The following is a 13,616-nucleotide window of genomic DNA, read 5'->3' as shown; positions in this document are numbered from 1 at the left end:
TTCTTTACCAAGCCAAATTCAATGCTGCTTCTCCTGTACCACATTAACTCTTTATAATATGTCTACATTTGTCATCTTGTCTTATTTGCATGAAAATGCAGTAGCTGTCCTGAGAGGGCACTTGCAATCACTCCTAAAGATATTAATACTGAAATTACAGGTCTCTGCATCATACTCCCTGAGCACACACCAATGAATTTTGCAAAAGCTTTACTTTTGATTTCTAATTATACTGCCCATCATCTTTTGAAAATAAAATATTCCAATCCTGAGACTTTCCCTATAAATCAGTTCATTCATTTCCTAATAAATATCAAAGCAATGTTTCCTTTTCATCAGTCTTATTCTTCTGGGGAGCGCCAAGTGTCTCCTGGATCAATCAATATAGCCAATCTTTTCAAATTAAATTTCTCTCAGTGAAACAGTTTAAACCCATGGAAAATGTGGATTTGTCTCTATTTTCTGAGGGAATTTTAGTAAATTGAGTGTAATCTACCTAAATTACTTATATCAAGTGATGGCTGCTTCCCATTCGAGTATATTGCAATGGAACAGACTCCCACCCAAGATGAGTGCAAATTTGTCTCTGGAGGAGTCTAGATCATGGAAGAAATTATTACTTTGGAAAAAATTTCTAGGTGATTTCTCAGGTCTCTTAAACATTTTATAAGTCTATAATTCTTGGAGTCTTAAATATTGTTTATATAATAAAGGCAAATTATTATATGGTTGTGTTACTTGATCTTAGGCAACAAACATTCTTCATTAACATTGCTTAACCATAGACCCATGATGCTGAAAGGAGCCCAGATGAGTTGGGGTGGGTGTTACCCTGCATTCAGAGGAACCTCATGGTCCTTTTTAAGCTATTCAGGGACGTTAACGCTATGTTCTGTTGTTGAATACTCTGCAACACTATGCTTCCGAAACAGAATTCAGTATTTAGGGATGCTTTCCATACCCTTAACACCCCACCCACCCATCAGACTAGTAATTTTTGAACAGTGATTCTTTTGTATACCATGCATGTTATGTGTCCATTTTTGAATTTTTACAGTACTGAATTAATCTTTTATTATAGTATGATAGTTGGAAGCAAAATTTGGATTAGCCAAACCTGGATAGGAATTTAGGTTTTGTCATTTACTAGTTGTGGACCTTTGGCAATTACTTGAGTCTTACTCTTCTCCACTGTGAATTGGGAATTCCTCTGCCACTGAGGTTATTATGAGGACTAAAATAAAACAGTGTTTTATGTTAAACATAAAAACAGTAAGGTTTCTGAAATGTTTGTAAACCAATAGTAGTTGTTATTATACAGATGCATAAGAGCAAGTGAATGGAATGACCACTATGTGCAAGGCTCTCTTGTAGGCATTGGACATTTTACAAAAGCAAAAAGAGAAAATTCCTGGGCTGGGCATGGTGGCTCATGCCTGTAGTCCCAGCACGTTGGGAAGCCGAGGCAGGTGGATCACCTGAGGTCAGGAGTTTGAGACCAGCCTGGCCAAGAAGGTGAAATCCCATCTCTGCTAAAAATACAAAAATTTAGCTGGGCATGGTGGCTTGCACCTGTAATCCCAGCTACTCTGGAGGCTGAGGCAGGAGAATCGCTTGAATCCAGGAGGCAGAAGTTGCAGTGAGCTGAGATCACACCACTGCACTTCAGACTGGACGACTGAGTGAAACTCTGTCTCAGAAAAAAAAAGAAAAAAAGAAAAAATTCCTGCCCTCATGGAGCTTACATTCTAGTGGGGGAGGAAAGACAACATGTAAATTAAAATGGATGATAAAATATCAAGTAATTCTTTTTTTTTAAATTTCAACTTTTATCTTAGATACAGGAGGTGCGTGTGCAGGTTTATTACATGAGTATATTGTGTGATGCTGAGGTTTGGGGTATGGATCCTGTCACCCAGCTAATGAGCATGGTACCCAATTGGGATGATTTCTACCCGTACCCCCATCCCTGCCTCCCTCCTCCCCCGTCTTGTATTCCCCAGTGTCTGTTGTTCGATGTTTATGTCCATGTGTGCTCAGTGTTTAGCTCCCACTTATCAATGAGATTATGAGGTACTTGTTTTACTGTTTCTGTGTTAATTCACTTAGGATTATGGTCTCCACTGCATTTATGTCACTACAAAGGACATGATTTTATTCTTTTTTTATGGCTGTGTAGTATGCTATAGTGTATATGTACCACTTTTTAAAAAATCGGGTCCAACATTGATAGGCACCTAGATTGATTCCATGTCTTTGCCATTGTGAATAATGTGGCAATAAACATATGAGTGTGTGTGTCTTTTGGGGCAAGTTGGTTCCTCTTAACAAAGGTCCATTGCATAGGTCCACCTGAGTATTTTCATGACGTAATGGTTGACTTCTATCAGAGTGAGCAATTCAAGAGAACAAAGTAGAATTTGCAGCCTTTTAGAACCCATCTTCAAAAGTGACAGACCATCACTTTTGCCATGCCACAGGTCAGCCTAGATTTAGTGTTGCGGTGGGGGCACCACACATAGGCATTAATACCAGGAGGGAAAAAAACACAGGAGACATCTTGGATGGTGGGTAGCACAGTGAGTTATGCAATAATTTTGTGGGAAGATGGTTCCAGAAGGAGGGGACAGTAAGTGCAAAGACAGCAATCAAAGGCTAGTCTAGCTAGAACACAGAAAACAGATTGAAGTAGATTGGGCAGATCAGGTAAGGCCTGAAGCAACATGACACGAAGGGGTGGCTGTATTGAGAATGGAATAACTTGAGCAGAGGAGTGGCATTACTTGATCTATGTTTTTAAAAGATTATTCTAGCTGTTGAGTAGAGAACTGATTTCATGGAACAAGAAGAAAGGAGGGAAGTTGAGGTAGGATGGATACTATTACTGTATTCTAGGAGAGAAATGAGCTTGAGCTCAGGTAGTAATGGTGGAAGGGATGAAAAGTGTCTGGATTACAGATGTGTTGTGAAGATAGAGCCAACAGGTCTTGCCAATGAATTGGATATGGGGTGGAGAGAAATTGAGGAGTCCAGAAGGCCTTCTAAATTTTTATCCTGAACAAAGTCTTGGGAATGATAGGGGAAGTACAAATGTAGAGGTTAGGAGGAATGGTGGATGGACTTCTCTTCATATCATAGTGGACATACTAAATTGGGGAGGTCTATTGGACATCCACATCTCTACCTATCAATATTATATGAACCAGAAAATTATTGATCCTGCCTAATTACATGTTGTAAAGAATAATTAAGGATTAGAATTATTTTCACAATATGATTAAACCAGGTAAACTCTTATAACTTAAAAGAAAGAATTATGATTGAATACTACAATGTAGTTATGATTTACAACGGGGGGCTAATTTTTTTCTGTATTAATAAAAGTTCAGAACTGTAGTTTTCTTTACTTGAAGTCTGTTTTTTTCAGCTTAAATTTTAAAATACTGTATTTGATATTGGCCAGAGTATTTTGAACAAATGTTTTAAGTGTGAAAATTAAAGTCAATGAAAGTTTAAATTTCTGCAAGTTGTTCTGATCAAACCAGTCACCCAAAATGCTGTATTATGTTCCATACTTCTTCAGCACAAAGCGTTGAAAGGTACTTAGTGTTTCTTCATATTTTTACTTCTCTTGATGGAGAAGGGTTCTATTTTCCTCATAAAAGTAGTAAAATTAATAAAAATTTATACAATACAGAATTAGATATGGGGGAAAAAATCAAACAACTAAAAGCCCTTTTTACCACTTGTCATTCATTCTGTGCTATAGCAATCTGTAATGTTCCCCAAAGGAGAACCTCTGTTAGAAGTTTAATAAATATCTTTCCAGATTGTTTTCTGCACAGTTATATATATGTGCACATGCATGCATGCACATACAGGTTTTTTTAAACATAAAATTATGTACAACTTGTTATTTTCTCTTACAGTTATATCTTGGAGACTTTGTCATTGTTAAATATATTGCATAGCACTATGATTTATTTAACTGTTTTCTTATTGATGTACATTTAGAGTTTACAGAGCTTCTAGCATTCTCAAACCAAATATTATTCTAGAATTTTTCTCTCTATGATGATTTAAACCAATGTTTTAAAGCCCAGTTTGGGGAATTTTCTGTAACAGATGCACATACTTCCAACTGTATTCAGAGAACCTCAGGTTCTGTAGAGCTTTTCTCACCTATGCTTTGTTCTCTTTGAATTTATGGATATATACGTGTATATGTTTTTTCCTTTATTGTTCTAGAGCATCTTTGCGATCACTAAAACAATGGACCTTGAAAACAGGTTTCTCAATCAATAAAGTAGAAAATGTGCTTTTGGCAATTTAAAATGATACATGAATGTGTGTTTCTGAGCATCGCAGTTAGAGATAATTGTTTTGGGACTAGGATAAGTAGTTTATCCGATGTTGATGATAATCTGAGTAAGAGGGCTATGCATATTAACCATAAACTTTGATAAGGGAACAACTTCATAAAATTTCTTAAAGAAAATTATCCTATTTTAGATGTCTAAGTGAACATTTGTGTGGGCAGATTTTCTTATCGCTCTCATGAAGTCTCCTTACAAAAGCAACATTTCTAAGTAGTGAAAGGCAAGGAATTTCGCTTAGGTATAAAGTTTGCTAATTTACTAGCTGGATGTAACTCACTCGATGAATCTTTCTTAATAATTATGTATCTCTGGAGCATATAGTCTTACTAAAGAATATTCTCTTATGTACTTTAAAATGATAGTCTGACTTGATTATGTTCTTTTTTCTTTCTTTTCAGAAAGTATCTTTATGTCACATCTTCTTTTAAAGGAGCATTTAAAAATGAAGTTAAAAAGGCAGAAGAAGCAGTAAAGATTGGTATGCGATTACCTGTAGCCTACATCATTGTTGTTCAGTCATTCAGCAAATCTTAATTGTGCACTTAGATTCTGAGACATACATTGCTCTAGGCATTGTAGGAGCTACTACAATTAATTAATTGTAGTTTCTGTCTCTGTGGAACTTCAGAATACATTCTTTCCATCTCTGAGTTTGTTTACTCATGATATTATTTATTATTATAAGTATGATCCTGAACACACTTCCAACTAGATTGATATTTGTTAGAAACCTTGTTTGTCTGTCTGGACATGGTGGTTCACACCTATAATTCAAGCACTTTGGGAGGACATGGTGGGAGAATCACTTGAGGCCAAGAGTTCAAGACCAGCCTAGGCAACATAGTGAGACTGTGTCTCTATTTTAAAAAATAAAATAAACTAAGAAACCCTGCTTGTCATAGCACTGTGTTAGGTCATTTTAGATCCCTGCACTGCATCCACTTTCAGAAGGATGTTCTACATATCCACTCCTCCTACTGCAGGAACAAAGCTCTCTTCCCCAGTATCTGGGAGTGAGTAGTAGCTCTACATCTATATTTTGTGGATTTTAAAGCATTTTCTGTCAGCTAAAAACTCATTTATGACTTTTGAATTTATATTTGTATATTTATGTCCTATAAATTGTCGTACCTAAATGAAAGCCCAATAGAAGGAAGATTTCAAATGTGTAAAAGTTATAAGAGGAACATAGGGTTTTCTGAGATCATGGTCTATATGCCATTTTTCACTGGTCATGCTATATGTATGGAAAATACTCACTTAAAATTGCTTGAAATAATTGTGCTGTATGATAACTATTCGGCTTCTACTTCCAGCTGAATTCGTATTGAAAGAAGCACAAATCAAAGTAAACCAGTGTGACAGAACCTCTTTATCTTCTGCCAAGGTACAACATGTAAAGAGAGTAGTCTTATTAAATGGCAAATTGTGTCATTTGCGTTTTCCTGTGCGTAGTTGTCTCTTACCATCTACTTCCTAAACTTTTAAGCGCAGATAAGCTCAGAAGATTAAGTTGATTTTAACTCAGGTCAATAGAATAGATGAGTGCAGAGAAAGGAGAGGAAACTCAGCAAGTGGGGGCAAGGCTGAGGCAGAGACAAAAGATGAACAGAACATGGGGTGAATTTGAAATGGGGAAGAGCATCACAAGCAATTTCTTTAAAATAGAAAGGAAAGTAACAGGAGAAAGGGAAAAAATAATGAAAAGCCAGCAGAAGAAAAAACTAGCCTATCAAGTCTCCTTGAAAATATCTATTCAAATTGTAGCTCCCTGTGGACCTAAATAAATGGGGAAAGCAAGGCAAAGTCTAATAAGCAATCCTTTTTGCTAGTGCCAGGAATTATATACTGTAATTATGAATATTAATAACAATGCTTCCAGCTTCCAAAGCTCTTTTATTATGAGTTGCTCCACACAGTTCATAAACATTCTTTGTAATTCTTACAATATGCCCTTGAGTAAGATAAGTTAAAAAGAACTATTGTTATTAATTATAATGCATTGCAACTAAGAGAAATAGAATATTGCTGCAAGACATGTATTTTAAGTTTGCTAACTCTTACCAAAAATATGGTGTGAAGCTTTAAACGATGGTTAATCATTAAGCAACATATTTATTTGCTTACATGCAAAGGGATAAGTAGGAATATGGAGGTAAAATGCCTTACTTCACCTTCTCTTCATCCTCTTCTACAGACTGAATGTATGAATCCTTTCAGTGATTTTGCCATTTAACTTTCCAGGACCAATGCTGTGTCTGATAAAGATCTTTCATATCTAAGGTCTTTGGTAAGGGATGACATCAAAGAGTAGTTCGTGCTAATGCCCCAAAGCTAATTCTGTCCATGGCTTGACCCAATTTCTCTTAGTTTTTTCTTTTCATTTTTTAAATTAAAGGTAAACCTATCTTATTGTTATTGATTATTGATTTTTAATCGTTTAAGCTTTTTAAAATTTTGTTTTTAAGAAATCATTTCCCTTTGCTTTATATGTGTGAGAGTCCAGAGAAAGACTAATGGGTCAGGACCTTGCTTCCTTTTTGCCTCCTGCTGTTTCTTCTCGCTGCCTCTGCTCTGTGCTCTGAGGGCACTGCCAGGCAGGGTAGGGAAGTCCTTGACCAGTTTGCTTTGTTGATCTGATGCAGTCCGGTTTCTTTAAGGCAGAGAAGAGAGCAAAGCAGAATGACCTGAACTTTTGACCTCTTAAATTCTTCTGGGCAGATGAATTTTAAATGGAATATACTTGCCAACCATTTTCCACTTTCTTTTACTGGAAATTCAGTGTTCATTCAGTGGTGTACCATACATCAAAAGAGATACCTACCTTTCACCTCAGGAGGATGAAGCATGTTAAGAGGCTATTCTGATGCCTGAGAACAACAATCATGAATTATTCCTCTTCTGCTTGGTTAGAGGGAGCGTACCAGATTTAGAGTAGTGAATGAGTTGAAATATCAAATCAAAAGTGTTAATAAGAAAGATAACTGGGCATGGGGTATCCTATAAAGGGAAAGTTTGAGAAATATTAGATGTATCCAGAATTCGATATGAAGGAGATATTTTCTGCTGGCTACTAACCAATTTTCTCAATTTTTTTTTTTCCTGCAAAAACACTTAGTGGTCACATAATTGAGCATTTATTGTTCTCACAAACAAAAGTCAGAGCCTGGGTACACTAAATAACTCACCCAAGTTTTCATGTAGTTTTTGTCAAAGCCTTTGTGCCATTATGGAGAATAAAGTTTCTTTCTCTAAAAGGCAGAGAGGATATCTGAATATGTACAAAAGAGAACAGTGGGTTAGGATTTGGTTTATCTTCTAAGGTGTTGGAACTGAATAATTTATCAAGTATTGAGAATCTACGATGGTAGAATTGCATTAGGTAATGTGAGCTATTGTTACCCTTGAAACATTTGAATAATAGGATAATATCAACTTGCTTTTTGTTAATTCAGTGGCATAATGTTCTCTCCTAACCAATGCACTCCTCCAGGATGTATTACAGAGAGCTTTGGAAGATGTAGAAGCAAAGCAAAAGAATCTTAAAGAGAAACAAAGGTGAGACATAAGGTTTTCTGTTTGCAGGAATCCTCTGTACTGTGTTAAAACAAATTCTGGTTTCTAAGTAGGTAGATTTAGTGGTTATTGTGACAATTTTTTTTTCAGCTTATGACGTCTTATAATCTGAAATCTAATATAGTCAAGGTCCCAAAACCAAGATAAGCAATGTAAAACATTGATAAAGTGTATATTTACACATACACATGTGTGTCTACATAATGTTAAGACTTCTAAAAAAAGTGAAAAATTAGTTCAGCATTTAATTGTTTGGGCTAGATGACGATGTCTGGATGAGGGAGTGAACTGCCCGGAGGATCAGCTGATAACTCACTTTGCCTCTGGGTCATTTGCCATTTAAATTCTAGAGAATTGGTTCCAGTTTCTTCCCTTTGTCTAGTAGCTTAAAATTTAAGATAGGAAGTAATGTTTCACGTGAATGTATTGCTTATATATCGCTAAAATAGAAATAGCAAGGATATGTTAACAAAACCAGATATTTACATTTGTAAGATTAACTTGCTGTCCAACTCAAATGCTAAACAAGTTAAACTGAAAATAATCACTGCTGCCCACATAAGATCGGACTTTGAAAGCTGTGATACCTTTGTGAAACTATTTTCAAGGGAAGTATGATTAGTTCTTAACATTATTTTTCGTGAACCATGCACTGACATCCAACCATAACTTTCCTCAAAACCTAAATTTTAAATGTCACTTTTGCATTTATCAAAATAAATAAATGTGAAATGTTACTTATGCATTTACCAGAAAAATTTAAATAAATGTCATAGAAATTGTAATTTAAAAATGAAGCCCTAAGGCTTTAGAAATAAAAACCTTCTTGAAACAAGTTCACTGTATGAGACAGTTCATACAGTGAAATGTTTGAAAACTGACCAATCAACACTTTATTAATAATAATGCCAGTTGCCATGAACTTGTTTTAATGGTCAAATGCTGGGTTTTTTAATTGAAGAATATCAGTATATCATTTAATATTATAGAGTGACTATGTCATATACTGTAATACCCTATTTAGGTATCCCTTATACAGTCAGTACTTTTGTTGAGTAGTTGGAATCTCATTACTGAGTAGTGATTTTTGAGAAAAAGTTTGATTCCTATATGTTTAACCTTAGATATACATGTGTTTAATAAATATATAGTATATTAACTCATATCTTATGTTCTGTATATATAATATCCACATGGAAGGACTGATAGAACTTTATAATTGTTCTTTAATGGTAGATGCATTTAATTAGTCCAGTAAGTATATTATGTCAAATGTAATAGCACATGGTCATAAAACAAAAGACCAAGTTTTTGGAGAGAGGGGAGCTACAGGGTAAGTGCAGGAGAATTATTTTTGTTGTCATCTTTGATTGGGTAAAGAAAATAACGATTGTTATGTACTTAATCTGTTCCAGGCTTATATTTAACATTATTTCTTTTAGTTCTTATAACATCACAAGTGGCTAGGCAGGTATTAGTCCCATTTTTCAAATGAGACAGAAAGTTTAAGAGGCACAACCATAGTTATTACAAAGATAGGCTTGTATCTGAAACCAAGTCTGCCTCTCACATCCAGGCATTTTCGTAGCTTCTAGCAGCCTCTGATATTACAGATATTTATATCACAACTCCTTACCATAACTGTTTTTATCACATTGTGGTATTTCTCAATTTCTATTTTATGCTTTTAATAGAAAACTCACACAAAACATAATATAGAAGTTCAGTCAGAAAAACAGGAGCTCATATCTGTTGCTGTTGTAAACTTGCTTTATGATAATAACTTATTTACCTTGTATTTTGGAAAAGGTTAAGAGGAAGCCAGAGAATATCTTTTGGCGCATTCCAGTCTATGTGGGATATCTGGAGACTTGAGAAGATGCTGAAATTTAGAAATCACACCTACTGTTAGAAATACCTAAAATAGCCAAGTCATCATTTTGTAAAAAATGCTGCAATGTACCTATAAGACCAGTTAATATTTCCCAGTTAATATTTCACAACTCTTTTAGCATTTTCTAGTTCTTGTCGATTTAAATTGGCAGACGTGTTTTTAAATCAGTGAATGCTTTTGTTTGACTGGCATAGTTACTGGCATCATGTTTATGCAGAATACTTGGCTATACAGAGACATCTGAGTGTGCCTACCAGATTTTGCAAAATATTTGGATATATGCCTTTGACGTTAACCTTCTAGTTTAATTATTAGCTGTTTCATAAACTATATATGTTTATTTAATAAACAACTTTTTAAACTTTCTAAATCTAACTCTAGAGAATTAAAGAAAGCCAGAACACTCTCCCTGTTCTATGGAGTGAACGTGGAAAACCGAAGCCAAGCTGGAATGTTCATTTACAGTAATAACCGTTTGATCAAAATGCATGAAAAAGTGGGCTCACAGTTGAAACTGAAGTCCTTGTAAGTATATTTTTGCTTTCAGAGGTACAAGCAGAGAGAGGGAGGTTACAGTAAGACGCTGTCTGTGGAGTGAGATGAGTGACTAATCACAGTGGGAGCAAGTGTCATAGTCTCTGTTCACCCTTCCTGTCGATATGCGGGCATTAATCTGTCTCATTTATAATATCGGTGAATCTGCATGCATGCTCTAAGGAAAAATCACACTTTGGGAAATTTTTTTCAATGCATTGTTTGAGCAGCTTGATGTAGGGCCATTCCTTGTGCCATCTCTTTGGCTTAAATTTTTAATGCTTTACCAATTTAAAAATAATACAAGCATATTGAATACATTTTAGAAGAGAAAGAAAAGAAAAATCCATAGTCTTGTAAAGCAACCCTGTTAACATTTTGTGCAGCCCCTACATATATGAGTTCATGCCAGTTACCTGTATGATCATATGTTACTGAAACTCTCTAGCCTATTTGGATTTTAGAGTAATACATTCTCATGCTTTCCCAATGGTCTGAAACTTCTCAAACTGCTTTCATCAATGATGTAGAGTCCTGAAGAGACACACAGAAAAGGACAGGATCAGACAAGATAATCAAGTCCAGTAGAATGGGTCGGGAGCATTTACTATCTTGCTTCTTCACTCTCGAGGAATTAGCAATTCATTCATTGTTTGTTTAATAAGCACCTATAGTGCAGCGTTGTATGCCAGGCACTATACTAAGCTCTGCTGATAAATGGCCCTTTTGCTAAGGAATGTATAATCCAGTGAAAGGGACAAGCATATAAATGCATATTTTTATATTGTGTGAAAATGACAAGAATTATCTTATAAAACCTAGATTCGTTGGATTTCTTGCTTAAATCCCAGTGCACTCAGAATAGAACTGCTTGCCGTGGGCTTCCAGTTATCTGGCCTCTGACTGGCTGTGGGACCTCACCCCCTACTAATACCCTACCCTCTCTGCATTTCCTGTTCCTCAGACCTCCTAAGCTCATTTCTACATTGAGACCTTGGGACATGCCATTCCTCGGCCTTGAACCTTCTGTCTTCAGATGTTCTTACTGCGGGCTCTAACATGCCATTCAGCCATGGGCCTGAAGTATTTTCCACAGGAAGGTCTTCCTTGACTGTCTAATTAAAACTGGTCCCTTCCCTTCCCCCCACCTGTCACTCTTCACATATCACAGCACCTGTGTTACGTTACTCACCCCACTTATCACCATCTGAAATGATCTTGTATACTTATCTGTTTATTAACTTCATGCCTGCCACCCTTCTGTAAAAGAGAAACTTCAAAGCCGGGGGAACCTATACTTCTGGTTCTCACCATATTCTTAGTTCCTGGAACAGGACTAGGTGCTGAGCTTGAATGAATGAATGAATATTATGTTAGACGTGAGCATCCAGTGCAAAAAGAGCATTTAGGAGGGGCAGTAAAGCAAACTGGGGAAGTCAATTTAGGCCTTCTAGAAGAATGAAGCCCAAATTTAGACTTAGCAAATGAATAGTGAAAGGAAAGCAAGGTGGAAGAGTGAAGTGGTAGCAAAACACGATAGGCAGGGACCCCAAATTGTGAGGCTTTGACACACGTGCCATACAAAAGGCAGTGGGGAGCCCTAAAGGCTTAGACAATTGTATACTCTTTCCCAAAGCAGGTTTTGTCACCAAGCAGATTTACAGTGAGATACTCATACCCTCTGGGATAAGCCAGCTCTGATTCCTTCATGGAATTCACTGAGCACCCCAAGGACCTTTGCAATGAAGAGGAGAAATCCAATCTGATAGATGAAATGCAGAGAAAGAAAGTGGTTCTCTGGCTATTGTCATTTAGAAGATTATGCCAGTTTATTGCAGTAAGGCACCATGGTTTTTAATGTCAAAAAGCCTTGCCTTCCCAGCCACCCTCACTCTCCATGTAAGGTGATAGGTTTGTAAAACGAGTCATATTAACTCAGTAACATTGTGCTAAAGTGATTTTTTCATTATGGTACCAAACATGTTGGGATCCCCACAGATTTATGATAACGTCATTAGATAACTTGTTAAACTTTGACATGGTCCAGACCAACAGAATCAATTTATTTTTGGAAAAAAGAAATGATTTCAAATGACCATAATATATTTGATTTTTTTCTTTAGCCAAATTTTAAAAATTTAAATATGCATATATTTTCTCAGACTTGGCGCAGGCGTGGTTGGAATTGTTAATATACCCTTGGAGGTCATGGAACCATCCCATAATAAACAGGAATTTCTCAATGTCCAAGAGTATAATCATCTACTAAAAGTCATGGGACAGTACTTGGTCCAGTACTGTAAGGACACCGGCATCAGTGAGTATTCAATAGTCATAGTAGGAGATATTTACAGAGGGATTACTTTCTGTGATTTCTTTAAGCTGACATGATTATCTGAATTCAGATTACCAGCAACTGAAAACTCTGAAAGGGAGCTCCTGCTTTAAAAACAGGAGTCAGAAAGAAGGAGTGAGAAGGGAGCCCATTTCAGAATCTTTCCCAAACTATCGTGAAAAACAAAGTAGCAGATTAGAAATTGCAAGGGAATGGCAATCAGAGAACAGAGTGCGGTGGCAGCTGACCATGGAGGAAGGAAACACAAGATAGCTCCAAATAGACTGAGAAACCCTGCTCAGGGCTCTGGGACTCCACTGTGTGAGAGCACATAGTCCCATGCAGACCTTAGTAGCTCGTATAATGTTATGTCATACCATAGAGTAAAAACTACTGGCCCTGGGTAACTGTAGATACGTTAAACTTTTTTTTTTTTTTTTTTTTTTTCCTCTCTCTCTGAGATGGAGTCTTGTTCTGTCACCCAGGCTGGAGTGCAGTGTTGCAATCTCGGCTCACTGCAATCTCTGCCTCCCTGGTTCAAGTAATTCTCTGCCTCAGCCTCCCAAGTGGCTGGAATTACAGGCACCTGCCACCTCGCCCGGCTAATTTTTGTATTTTTAGTAGAGACGGGGTTTCACCATCTTGGCCAGGCTGGTCTTGAACTCCTGACCTCGTGATCCACCTGCCTCAGCCTCCCAAAGTGCTGGGATTACAGGCCTGAGCCACCACACCAAGGCAGATATGTTAAACTTTGTTTTGTATAGTTAAAAATTCTTGAGTATGTTAATTCCAGGAAGATTTCAAATAAAAATTTCTAAAATAAATAGATCTGGAAACTTAAAAAGATAAACTTTAGTTATCTGAAAAATGTGATTTGTTTAGATCACCTCACTCCCCA

The 13,616-nt window shown here is 36.5% G+C and overlaps 1 protein-coding gene across 1 annotated transcript in view; it reads left to right on the top strand.

Annotated features, from left to right (window-relative positions):
• MORC1 (MORC family CW-type zinc finger 1) overlaps positions 1-13,616 on the top strand; it is a 166,717-nt gene that overhangs the window by 53,178 nt on the left and 99,923 nt on the right. The window contains exons 10-14 of the mRNA XM_038002617.2: positions 4,778-4,857; positions 5,696-5,766; positions 7,873-7,937; positions 10,231-10,374; positions 12,546-12,700. Of these exons, the coding sequence (XP_037858545.2) occupies positions 4,778-4,857; positions 5,696-5,766; positions 7,873-7,937; positions 10,231-10,374; positions 12,546-12,700 (515 nt within the window). The remainder of the gene's footprint in view (positions 1-4,777; positions 4,858-5,695; positions 5,767-7,872; positions 7,938-10,230; positions 10,375-12,545; positions 12,701-13,616) is intronic.

Source organism: Chlorocebus sabaeus, chromosome 22 (genome assembly GCF_047675955.1).
Source record: "Chlorocebus sabaeus isolate Y175 chromosome 22, mChlSab1.0.hap1, whole genome shotgun sequence".
Taxonomy (NCBI): Eukaryota; Metazoa; Chordata; class Mammalia; order Primates; family Cercopithecidae; genus Chlorocebus; species Chlorocebus sabaeus.
This window is presented reverse-complemented; position numbering and strand designations above follow the sequence as displayed.